The 14,216-nt window shown below is 35.5% G+C and overlaps 1 protein-coding gene across 3 annotated transcripts in view; it reads right to left on the reverse strand.

Annotated features, from left to right (window-relative positions):
* CDK14 (cyclin dependent kinase 14) overlaps window positions 1-14,216 on the reverse strand; it is a 563,325-nt gene that overhangs the window by 219,069 nt on the left and 330,040 nt on the right. For all 3 annotated transcript variants that reach the window (XM_081079441.1, XM_081079443.1, XM_081079442.1), the window contains one exon: window positions 8,670-8,790. In XM_081079441.1, the coding sequence (XP_080935567.1) occupies window positions 8,670-8,790 (121 nt within the window). The remainder of the gene's footprint in view (window positions 1-8,669; window positions 8,791-14,216) is intronic.

A 14,216-nucleotide genomic window follows, 5' to 3' on the forward strand; every position in this document is an offset into this window, starting at 1 on the left:
TTTTTAGTTACAACAACTCAGAAGAGGCTCAGGACTCAGGGACACAACTTCTAGGAAGTGTGCAGGTGAGTCTGACAGCTGGGAATAGGGTGGAAGATTGAAAGTTTGTACAAAGCAATTGACCCACAAGTCTTCTCTGACCATCTCCCACCGCAAACCACCAGCAGGACACTGAGTATTTATTCTCTGGAGAAATTAAAACCAAAAAATTTCAAAGTGAGGATTAGAAGTGAGAGCAGGGTAAGGCACAGAGCTGAAAATAAAAGGGAAATTAAATGAAAAATATGTTTATGGTCTGTGTGACAATCACACTCTTTCCCATCGTACTTTGAGGATGTCAGCTGCCAGGAATTGGTATCTGAGAACGAACAAAGAATAGGTCTTCAGACACTGACATTTCAGGATCTCCCAATGAGAAGTCCAGCTTTTTGCATGACAATATATAATGAATTGACCAATCAATTAGTGCCTCATTCATAAAAGTAAATAGACAGTCAAGGGTCTCTCCCAACCCCATGTTTGAGGAAAGCTTCCAATAGAAACCAGAGAAAAAGGAAACGTGGGTTATACTATATAGGATAACAAATTTTGAAACAAAAAATGGAAGGTTTGTAAGGTAAAAAGTTGTGAAATATGAGGGAAAAAGGTTTGAAAAAAGAGGATTAATATAGGAGCTCCAATATCAAACTATTACACACTTTCCAAAAAAGCAGACAAAGAAGATGGAATTTTGCAAAAAAAGAATTCAAGAACTGCTCTCAGAACTGAAACAGATGTCTCTATATTGAAGGGAACCTACCCACCACCAACAGAAAAAGACACTTCCAAAGTGCATTGTCATGACATTTCAGAATACCAGGGATAGAAAACAGAGCCTAATACTTTCCAGAGGAAAAGCATGAGGGGACACATACTGGTGGTGAATCTGAATGGAGTCAGACTTCTTAGCAGCAATAATAGAAGCTCCAAAGAAATTAAGCAATGCATTCAAAACTCTGAGGGGGAAAAGGCTAATTATATAGTCAGATTGAAACTCTATCAATCATGTGTGGGAGTAGAATAAAGGCATTTCCGAAAACAGAATTTGAAAACCATGTCTCCCATGCATTCTTTCTTGGGAAACTAAAGGAGGAAGACACGGAATGCAGGAAATAAGAAATCTATAATCAGTAAAGGTCCAGAAGGAAAATAAACCCAACCCAGAAAAGACTTTAGTGACTACTTCCCGCGGTGCAAGGGAACCAATAAATTGAAACACTAAGAGGCTAGCAACAGCAGGAAGCCATTATTCTAGGGAGCTAGAAGAAAAAAGGTCAAATGTTATTGAAATCCACTGACAGTGAGAGCTATGGAAAAAGACTTCCCCCTAGAAGTTGTAGTCAGCCATTTCCAGAAATATGGACTAAAGTAGGAAAGATTTAGGGCTGAATATACAATCTCCCTCTCCTCCCACTTGTCCATTGCCTGAATCCAGCCGGAAACACAGCCAAGAGAGCTTGGATGATGTTTTCCCTAGGGGTCAGTCATCTAAGACACAGGGCAGGACAGAAGGGGGTAAAGAATAGATTTGGAGGGAAACGGATAATACTAGCTTAGGAACAACGTACAACAACAGGAGAGGGGCAAATGGAAGTCCCAAGATGACAGATGTTCAGCTGTGCTAAGGCAAGAAATCAGAGAGCTGAGAGAGGAGAGCTTCAAGGAAAAGGCTGAGGGAGGGAGATGTCAAGAAAATTAAATGCAATTGATGGATTTGCTGATGTGTTTGAGCATTTGGAAAAATTTTTTCATATATAATTGATAATTGAAAATATTTTATACCTATAAATGTAATAGTAACAAAGGCAAGAGAACTACTAAAAATCAGAGACAATTATAAAGTACAAAATGAAAAGGGTTATACAAGAAACTATACATATCATGAATACTACCTGACTTAAGCATGAATAATATTTACATATTAATGTTTCAAAATGTGATATAGATTCTATATTGGGAGAATGAGTTGAAGGTGAAGTGGGGGAAGGTTGATGGAAAAAGATGAAATTCTCATCTACCATAACACCTACTTAATAGATAATGTCTAAAATAGTAAACTAATAAATAGATATCCAAATGATTAAAGACATACAGAGGTAGACACTAAAAGAGCTGAAAATAGTTGCTTTTGGGAAACAGTATTAGAGGTTGAGTATGGATGAGCCAGGAGATTACTATTTTTGTGTTGCTATTGTTGTGGAACCTATTAATTATTGGTTATACCTGAAATAGGTTTTATTAATTGTTTTCTGATTAGGAAACTAAAGATGAGGATAGTTAAGGGATTTGGTCAACCAAGGTTACACAGGTAAGGAGTGGTGGAGACAGAACCTAATTTAGGCTTGAAATGTGTTTTCTACTATAAGCTTGCCTCTCCTTTACACAGCAAACCACTGCTAGTTACATGGTCAAACAATTGATTTCTACATGAATAAATACACAACTTAAAACATAAAAGCTGCTAGTATATATACAATGTTCTCTAAACTTTGAGCACTTGTATTTCTAAATTACAACACACACACACACACACACACACTCACACACACACACACAAACATAAGATGAGAACATCTTAAGCCAAAATTTCTCCCTAATTCTCTAGACATAAATGGTATGTTAATCTGCCTAAAACCAAATAGAGCAGCTTCCATTTCTTCAATATGTCCCATAGCACCCTTGGATACTATACAGGCATACCTCGTTCTGTTGCGTTTTGTTTTATTAGGCTTTAAAGATGTTCCATTTTTGACAAATTGAAGGCAAGACCCTCCACTAGCAAACAGATCACAACTCGCATTTTGCGATACTCGCTTTATTGCGGTGATCTGGAACCAAACCTGCCATATCTCCAAGGTATGCCTGTACTCCAATAGAAATGCAATATATTTAACTTGGCTGATTGATATAGTATGAACTGATAAAAACACTATTCTCAAGATTTGTGGAATATTATATTTCTTGAAGAATTTCACATTTAACCGTCTCCTGCCATTCTCACAAGCCAGTGAAGCAGCTGAGTACACTAAGGGCTATCAAAATATCATGAAACTTAGTAATTGTGATTGGCTATTTAAAACTCATCCAAAAATCAGTTTGTGGGTAGCCAATTACTTTGCCAATGTTGATAAAAATAGGGGAATTTTTATTTAAAAAATATTTAGTAGTTAAGACTACATACAATGCCTCACTTTATATATTATCATTCAGCTAACCGTTCACTAATAAATGACCAAACATATCCATTGAAAACACCCGTATATTCTTTCTCTCACAAACACAAATTGATAAACAACATGGGATGTAAAAACCATAACCATGCTAAGCTTTTAATAGAAAAATACAACTGGTTCCCTTCATCACTCCAAAGCCATCACTAAATTCAGCACACTGGCAGCCACTCTATAATTCCATAATAGTTTAATATTAGTGAATTGTACTTTTGGAGCTAATTCATCATTAAGCAGTGTTATAGAAGCTTTCCACAAGGAATTTGAGTTTGTAGCCAGCAGTTCTTGGGTGTGAATGAAGCTCTAAAATGCATTAAATCTCTTCTGATTACTAATATTGAACAAGTTATTGCTCTCGTGCTTTCTGAAAAAAGATGACCACATATAACAGTTAAATCCCTGTTTTACATCTACTGTCCTGGCAGCATTACTATTAACTCTCAAGGGTATCCTAGTATGGATGATATACTACAAGGTCATCTTAATTTTGAGGGACTTGGGTAGTGGAAATGGGCTCAGAAACCATGGCTGTCACCGTCAGCTCAGCTTTCACCCACATGGATGCCCTTTGGACTGTCTCCAGTTCTTTTGTTGTGCACAGTTTTCAGTGGCTACACCAATAAGTACGTGTATCATGTATTATTTGAGCAGCTCTCCAGAGTTCTTAAACAGTTGTTACTTTTGACAGTGACTAATTCAAACCCTCATTGGTCTTATGACCTGATTAATTAGAAAATGTGTAAATAGTGTTGACAGATAGATGGCTTCACGTAACTCATGAATTCAAAATTCTCATTCTTACTGGCATTCTTTTTCAAATGGATTCATTCATTTTAGCAGAAGTGGTAAATGAGTAATGGTTAGGGGTTGGGAAAACACACGCCAGCATAGCTATTAGTCCCATGAAAATGTATTCATTTCATTGATTCGTGTCTTAAGTTTATTTCAAAAACATTCCTCCTTGACTAAAACTGCATAATACAGAATACTGATGTGAGGGGAGAACGGCAGTCCTTAAGGCTGCTGAGTGAGAGTGAAAGCCATCCACTCTACCTGGAGCACGCGAAGGACCCAACATTACTCAGAGCATAACCTAAATTACAAAACAGTTTTTGTGTTTGGGAATCACTTTACTAGTAAAATAAAAGCTAACTGCTTATGAACCATCTTACGAGATTATATAATATGTTGTTAAGGAAAGGGCTTTGCAGTCGGTTAGCCCTGACTTTGAATGCTAGCTCTGACTGACCTTCACCATCCTTCTTAGTCTTTCTGGGTTTTGTTTCCTTCTATTGTATCATGGTACAGTAGGTAAGTAATTCAAATGCATAAGCGAGCTTAGAGTATAGCTCATGTTCAATAAAAGTATCTACTATTGTCACTATTATTACTATTAGTTAAGACTCTAGTTTTACCATTATTATTACTCAATGACTAAAGACAAGACCTCATACAGAACAAATTTATTTTCAGAATGGAGGCTAGGGTAGGATTCATTTATGATTCTCTCTCTTATAACACAGGTAAACTCAGGTAAACAAACCTGAGTCCTCAGAAACCTTATTTTATTGCATAAATTTCCTTGGTTCAAGAGAGATCATTAAGGATGATGGCAGAACTCTGTATGTTGCCAATATGCATGGTGATTAGGCTTACTTAATAAAAAGCAATGCTAAATGGCCTTATAATGCTCAATAAATAGGCAATTTATTCTCTGATATATGCAAAATCCATGTTGATGCAGACATTTTTTTCTATATATCAAGACTGGTATGGAAATTTTTTTCTAAGCACCCAGCTGCTACAATGTTAAATAAATTGATTTTAATCTTAAATCAGAGATGTAATAGAGAAAAGGGTAATTTAATATGCAATCTCATTACATTTGACAGGCTTATTTATAAATGATTTGCCCCACATTTTGACAAGCATAGTTAATATGTTAATTAGCTTTTAAACAGATGATAAAAGGAAGAGACTGACACGCTATCATTCTTCACATACCATGTTGGGGAGCACTGTAATTGATACCACAAAGTAGTGCTAATAAATATTGGGACCCCACAAAGGCACTATGATCTTGTTGAGATAATTGTTTATTAGCTACAGATAACTTAATTACCTTATGTTAAAAATTAATCCCTTAAAATAATCCCAAGTGACCTTCCATTTTAGAAAACACATGCCGGTCTAAACATAGAAACTTCTGGAAAGGACTATAAAGCTTCTTAGGACAATGACCTCCACAGTTAGAAAAGAACTCCCTGACAAGGGAGGAACTACACAGATAAGCTGCTTTTCACATTTGCACTTCTCTTAAAGTGGTTTTCAGCACTTGGTAAGCCTTTTTGGTTTACAAGCTTAAAAGATAATTTCCTATGCCTTGACTTTGAAAGAGTTATAAAAATCCAAGAATTAAGAGCAGTTATACATGAAACAATGTCCAATTTGAGTTCTCTGCTTACAGCTTCCTTCACGGATGGAGACAAAGGTATCAAAAACTAACTTTCTTAATGAGTGCTCAAAGCACACAGTATATTCAAATACACCATGGTGCTGGAGACCTAGAGCAGTAAATCATAACACAGCGAGCTCTGATTTCCATCACTTGCTGCCAATGTTAATACATACGTGTCTTCATTAATATTTTTATTGCCTGTGGCTATTTAAACAGAAAACTGGAAAATGTAACACTGTGTAGGGATCGTTAGTTTTTAGTTACTACCCTACTGCCCCAGGATGGTAAATGAACTGTAAAAATAGCCTAAAACCATGGCCACCTGCCTCCCTGCTATTGTCCATGGGTTAATATTTGCACTTCTCTTGGATGCAGCTGAGCCTAACTCAATTATAGTCCCATTTCTAGGTCTTTGAATACGCAGCATTGATGTCATTGATTATGCAAAAATCAGTGTCCTGTGAACTTCTCTCTAACTGGAAAAATATATACACTTATCTGACTTATAGGATAATAATAAAATGGCTCTTAGAAAATGGCTTGGAATGAAATAAGATTCAGAATGACAGGCATAGCATAGACATAACTCAGATTTTAGGGCTTGAAAATGAAGGGCCAATAAGCGTGGGGAACTGCTCAAACATAACACATTAACTATTTATTTTTGCCAATGAATAATCTTGGCATGCAGACAAAAGGGCATTTGGGGTCTACTATTTTGTATCAATTTTCCTCCCTTCCACTTAAATAACAGTTTTCTTCTTATGCTTCATTATGTCTCTGTTTCAAGCAAATTGGCAGAAAGCGTCCAAGCCTTTCTCCTTAAGAGAATTAATGCACACACACGGAAGAAAAAAAGGATGGAGGCAGAGACGGGAAATCAAATACTACATATCAGAAACAGACATATTAGCAGGTCACACTCCATGTGGTTTTTTGCACTTTATAAAGGTTTGGGAAAAATTAGCCAGTAGTGTATAAAAACAGCTTCTCCCGATTATAACAGTAGAGTATAAACTGCCAAGCACTAAGACAAAACTGGCTCCAAGCCACAAATATTTCCAAACAATGTTCTATTAGCAGAGTCCTTAACTGACCTCAATGAAAGACAACCCAGAATTTCCATACTCAAAAAATAGATAAAAACACGCCATAACTCAAGAATATTAAGTAATGATTACTTGTATAGCCTACTCTCAACTATAAGGCTGGAAGGAAGAAGGGAATGAGAAAGAAACTGATGTCCTGGTGTAGTCTCTGATCTTTATTTCCATTTTTTTCCTCCATTTGAATTAATGATCAAAATATCTATTTTGCCTAAGCTCTTGCCTAGTCTTAGAAAATAAAAAAATCTGTGTAAAAAAATTTCCAAAACAAACAAACAAAAAAGCCAGGATATTGGATGAAAATACGGATTAGCTCAGCTCCTCAATGATAGATGGTCTTCTTTATTCTCAGTGTTTAGGAACATGCATTACGATGGTATTAGATTTATTATAAGGCATTACAAAATTTATGGCAATAGATCTAAGGCTGTTTCGTGACCCAGATTCTTTTATAGCTCTATTGAAAGCTACAGATCTACACCCCATAAAAATAAATATATCCATGTGTACACAAAATATTGCATATATTTTCAGTGGTTTCAAAGATCCTGAAATCCCATTCCTAGGAGGATTGGTTGCTGGAACCTAAATTAAGAAAATATATGGTGATGGAAGGAGAACTGACTCTGGGTGGTGAACACACAATGGGATTTATAGATGATGTAATACAGAATTGTACACCTGAAATCTATGTAAATTTACTAACAATTGTCACCCCGACAAATTTAATTAAAAAAAAAGAAAAGAAAAGAAAAGAAAGAAAATCTACACTGTGCCCTGTATCACAAGGAACTTGACTGTTTTCTCACCATAAAACATTTGGATCAAAAACGTCAGGGAAGAAGCCAGGCCTCATCACAGCCTAATTTGCTAAAAGCCAAGATTACTGAGGGCAGACCTGTGAAGTAATTACATGGCAGTAAGATAAACAACACATGCTGAAGTTTTATTGAGGTCATAAACATTATATGAACATGTAGCCGAATTCTGTATATGGGTGCATAGTCATTCATGGATGATGATTCCTGCTAAAATAACAACGTGCTATGTGAACTGTTTTGCATCGAACACAACTGTGAGTCTAGAAAAGGGATTTTTTTCTATCAAGAAAGGACATTTTCAATAAGCATTAGTAAGCCTTTCCTGAGTGCTAAAAATAAGATTATTCCCTTATTTGATTCTTTGACTTAAATCACACTGGACTGGGAACTCATCATACTTTATCATTAATAATAATTATGCATTAAATCTCACCAGTCATTGGGTCTCCTATGGTAGATGTTTAAATTTTGGTAAACCATCGTGGGAAACTGAGACTCTATTGAAATTCAACTTATTGTGCCATTTTTAAAACAGAATTGTTTTATTTAATTTTCAATAATTGGTATCAACCGTTTTCTGGGGTATACTGCACCAAATTTAGTGCCTGATAATTACAACAAAATTTTCAGACCACTTATCTGAGCTTTGTTGTGAATTTAAACACGCTCCCTACTGCTTCTGACTTTCTGACTCATATTGTTGTTTGGAGCTATATACTTCTTGTTGTAAAATAAAGCCACAAATTAAGACCTTTCGGGAGAAAAATCATTGTACTGACAGAAAAATGTCTCTGCCCCTGTCCATCAAGAACCATTACCAGACCCCATCTGCAAAGCAGCCTCTGATTAGGGAATATTCCCAATCATGTTTTTAAAAAATCCAGCATTATTGCCACACACAGGCAAACACGCCTCCACCATTAATCTTCATTCAGACTGTTAGGATGTTTGTCTAGGCTTGACTCAGACTAAGCACTGCAGATAGATTAGCTAGAGCAAAGCTTCCATTTCTCACCACATGTCAAGGCAGGTGGAATATTCTGTCGAGCCCAGGAGGACATCTGGAGGTCTGTACCATAAGGTAACCACTTCATTGGAGTATGTGTGGCTAGGGACAGATTTTGCTCTTGCAAGACCTGTGGGTTACATGAAACATAAAGAATTTTAATAGGCATTAATAGAACAAGGGAATTTAAACTTGAATGTTCACAGTTTTAAAAGGTCAAACATGATATTATAATACAGAATCACGAACACAATGTTAAGGTTACTAGAAAGGTTGGGGACAGCATATTGTGATCTGCTTGTTTCAAACACATGCTAATAACCAATAAGTCATTTATATTATAAAGCATCATGCATGTAATCAAATCCCAGGGGAATAAACAAATGATTCACAAATGATTAGATATGACACAGAAGCTTAGAAATCTCCTGGACTTTCCAAAGAATGTTTCACAGAGCTCTAGTTCTGAGGGTCATAAGCGTTATTAGAAAGCATTCCAAGGGCAAACAATTTTGAGAAAAGATGGTTAAAAAAGTTAAACAGGTCTTCATACAGCGAGACTTTTCTCAGTGTCCTTCTCACAATGCATATTGTGAATCTGAAAGAAGAGACTAAAAACCCTCAAAGGGTTTTTCTAAAACTTCTTTTGGTTTCAGTGCTCTGAACTTCCGTATTCAAGAAGCTCACTTGAAAACTAGCTAAATAAATAATTATAAGGGAATAGATAAATAAACTGAATGTTTTCTAAGAATTTTTTAAAACTGGGAAAATGGTTACAATAATATATTAAGTGATAATGCATATGCAGTTTGACTATAAATACTTATGCATAGAAAAACGAATGACAGAAAATACATTTTTCCCAAGTTTTCTACAATGACTATATAATTCCTTTAAAAATCACAAAATCTATACATGTTACTTTTTAAAAGAAAAAAAATCTGTGTGATAGCTTTCTATCTGGGTATGTTCATTAATGAAAAGTGTAAGGTAATTATTAGGTTGGTACAAAAGTAATTGCAGTTTTTGCAATTATTTTTAACCTTTTAAACTGCAATTAGTTTTGCACCAACCTAATATAACTATGATGCTCAGAGCACATATAACATTTTTACAATATTTTACCATAACACATTCATTCATTTCAATATCCTGATTATTTAAATTTTTATGTAGTCTTTAGGAACATGACTTTTTTCCTGTTTATTAAACACCTGGTATTCCCTTTACTATATTCTATGTAAATATTAAAATTAATAGGATAGCTGGAGAGACAAAGGATTTCTAATGAATTCAACTATGTTACAATAACCCCATTCTTTCTACAACACAGTTTTTATAATAATATAATAACAAATTATAAATTGGTTAATGTTTATAAGTATTCCATATTAAAATGTACAGATTATACACAGGCAAACATACATACACGTACGTGGTCTCCAACTTTTCTGCACGTGAATAGAATAACTATTTTTGATAATAGATTCCCATCACAACCTCTACTTCTTTTCTTTTTCTTTTTAAATTATTTTTCAATTAGCACTGACATACAACATTATATTAGTTTCAAGTGTAGAACATAGTGATTGGACACTTATATAACTTGAAGTGATCAGCCCGATAAGTCTAGTACCCACCTGACACCATAGTTTTTACCATATTATTCACTATATCCTCTATGCTGTACTTTACATCCCCATGACTATTTTTATAACTGCCAATTTGTACTTCTAAATCCCTTTCACCTTTTTTCTACAAGGTTTTTTTCGTACCTCAATTCAGGCAAAACTGAACAACAGATAAAACAACAGAATGGTAGTGTTTCCACAATTTAGTAATCCCGTCAAAAGGTTTAGCTCCTCAAATGAGCATGTTTCTATACAGAACTAAAGAGTTAAGCACACTAAGAGCTAAGCTATCCTGAAATAGGTGCTGACTCATTCCATATGTTGTTGTCAAGTCAAAATGGTATTCAGGCTGGATTCCCTTGGTTTTTCTGAGACCCTATTGACAAGAAGTGGGGCCAGAGGGATAGGAGAATGAAAACATTTGAGATTTTCTTTGACAGCTCAGAAGACCAGGCTAGTAAGAGAAAATCATGATATTCCCAGTTTTAAAGGGAGAACACAATCTGTAAATAACTTAGAAATAGCATAAATCTAAATAATTGTATGTGATTTCAGGTCAATTATGTTCCCTCTGTATGTAAGTTTATAAAACTGGTTAAATATTTCTGGGAAATGTAAATAGAAAAGGCTTTGTCTACATTATTTTCCTCCTTCCCACATGTTTAGGTCAAGGACTGCCCAAACTCCATTCACATGAACCGTACAACTTCCCAAGTCAACAGTGAAAATGAGTTTTTCATGCCTAACTCTTCAAAGTGTTAAACAGTTTCTGAAAATAGGCTGCATGTAAATGTGTCATATATTGAAGAATGTTATTATGTTTTAAGATACATTTTTCTGCATTGCTTGAGAAAAACTCATCTCATTTTAATAAAGTCAATTAAAACAGTTTCTTGTGAAAAGTTTTCTGTATATTGATAAACAAAAGGTTTTCACCCTACAAATACTTCTGTTCAGTTAAAAACATAAATAAATGCCAAAACTTTTCAGGAAGAGAGCAAATTGTTAAAATAGTGACTCAAAACATAAATGTAAAAGAAGTATACTTTGAAGTAGGAATATACAACTTTATTTTTTTATAAATATTTCTGGTATGTATTTATACCGTTCATGCATCAAAACATGCTTACTCATGCAAAATTTATTAAACTGCATCCTCCAGCTGACAGAAAGCTGTAGGACAGGATTAATTAGCACAGCATGTGTGAAAGCTTTCTTTCTCTGTTCCTTGTCAGTTGCTATGGTTACACTACAGGAAGAGAGCTACACTACCTTTTAAAAAGGATGAAGTTCATGGGTTATTATCAAAACTTCTCACATTAATGTTTAGTGTAAATTAAGAGTCAAAAAGCAAAGCGAAATGCTAACCAGCTGAGTATCGGTTATTTGCACACCGCTGCTTCGGCTGAGCACATGCATGTGAAACGTTATGTGTTGCTATGAGCATCTAAAATATAGCTTGTATAACAATTCACATCGTCCAACTTTAAGATGTTACCATTTCTAACTAATCAAAGACCCTAAAGTAGAGTAAAAAATCCTGCTATTCAAGCCCTCTTGCCAATTATTCAAAAGTTGGGCAACCTTGACACTAGCGAGCATAGCAGAATCTTAGGTTTCCAGAAGAGTTCCAAAGTGAACCTCTTACCCAATGAAAGACTTCCTTTTCATATCTCTTTAAGATGGTTATCCAACATCTGCTGCCACCCTAAGCATGGCTGTACCCTCTGGCAAGGACACAGAATAAATCATGCGGCAATGTTTCAAACACTTGCCCTAAGCTAACCATTCAGAATCAACCAATGGAGACTCTTCAGGCCTTATCTTAATAGCTTTCCCAGCTGCAATGGACACTGTTGACCACTCCTCTTCTTTTACATTTATTCCCTTCACTTCTCAGCTATAGAATCTTCCTCTATCTGTCCCTTTACTGCTGGTTTTGTCTAGGGTTATATATTCAAACCAGGGCTTTCTCAAATGCATACATGTGATAGGTAACTGGCTAATGCCATGTTTTAACTGTCATCCATAGGTGATTTCTCACAAGATTTTATCTCCAGCTTATACTTGTCTCTGGGCTTCAGATCTGGGTCTATCCAATTCCTCAGTAAACAGAGGTACGAGGAGGTCCTGCAGGCACTCAGCACACAAGCCTAACCATAGTCTCTACAGCCATTTGCATTGTTTATACAGGGGCTGTGCCATGAATCCAGGAGCAAGTGCATTCTACTAGCAAGCTGTTTTAGGTTCCCAACACAGTACAAGTTCTTTCAGCTGTACACAGGTATACACTAGATTTTATATTTTATGCACATCTAATTATGCTTTCAAATTTCAATGCATCGTTTTTGCAAGTGGTAAAATTACTTGCAGATTTGAGTAATCTCTCAAACTCTATGGAGAAAAATCACAAACCTAGGATGGGGTTCAAGAATGATGCCCATGTCTCTGCTTTGACTAAGAGATTGAAAAAGAACTGGCAACACTGACTTGTTTCTTTCTAATTAAGTGGAATAATGGCAAACGCTAGATGAACTTGCAAAACTCAACTAAAATATGATATAAAGGAATATCTTTCACCACTTCAGTCTTTCCAGAGCACATGCGACAGTTTTGAGCTTGTCAGTGGTTTCATTTTTATGAACAACTCCCACACCTCTCTCTCAATATACTTCATTCCCCAAACCAAATCAGAAAAGGAGGACTTTGTTTTCAGTTAATCACAAAATCAGTATTTCTAGATGAGGAGCTCCTTTCTTCACAACTTGATTCCAAACAGACATGAATTACTTAGGTAATATTTTACTATCTGGCCGTTAGGCTGGAAAGGGAGAGACTTCTCTATTCCATGAGTCAGTCCCTGGAGAAGAGCAAGGAAGACTGTTATATTTCTTTCCCAATCCACAGTCCTGGGAACTGGCCAGGAATCTCTGTTTCCATACCAATTTTGTTTGGAATCCTCTCCGGCCTAGAGAATTTATATTAAATATCTTATGATGTGCTAAAGCTGCTTGAAAAGTCTTTATTGCTGCTCTTAGGGTGTATCAATAAACAACCATTGAACAAAACAAGACAATTTTTTTTTTTCTGATGTTCTTTCAGGTTCTGGCTTTAACCTCTTCCCTCTGCTCTTGACCAGTTTTCCTGGATGATTTCATTGAATCCTGTGGCTCCAATTACTATCTATATGCTGATGATCTCAAATATCTATCTGTAGTATTAATCTTCCTCTAAAAAGTTAGGTTTCTACATAAAAAATATCCCCTTAGATCTTCCATAGGTATGTGAAACATTTCTCCTGTCCTTAAGTCTCCACCTAGTACTACCAGTATCCTAGGACTCACCACTAAACATCACCATCTATCCATTCTCCAAAGCCCAGAAGTCGTGTTTCATTATAGGCTCCTTCCACTTATAAAATTACAAAATTCAATGGATTTTACTTTATAATTTCCCTCTTTTCTTCTTCCTCCTTAGGTCCTCTTCATCACCTCTTGCTGGATGGTTACACTAGCCTCATGTCTGTCCATGGCAAATAGTTATGAATTTCCAAATACATTTTAGACAATAAATTATCTACATTTATTGAAATTGGTTTTATTGAAAATTAAAGTTTAATTGGAATACTCTTCAGTGTGAATAATAATAAAAAGACTTAAATTCCCAATATTCCCCTATAAACACAATAAAAGTTGGACATCCTGCAATTCCCTTGCCCTATATCTGCCATAACAGGACAGGTCTATGCTTTTTTAAACAGGTGACCATTGAACAACACGGTTTGAACTGCACATTTCCCTTATACATGGAGTTTTTTCAATAAATACTCTAAATGTATTTTGTCTTCCTTATGATTTTCTTAATAACATTTTATCTCTGGCTTACTTTATTGTAAGAATACAGATATATATGTAAAACACATAAA

The sequence above is a fragment of the Rhinolophus hipposideros genome (assembly GCF_964194185.1).
Source record: "Rhinolophus hipposideros genome assembly, chromosome: 18".
Lineage (NCBI taxonomy): Eukaryota > Metazoa > Chordata > Mammalia > Chiroptera > Rhinolophidae > Rhinolophus > Rhinolophus hipposideros.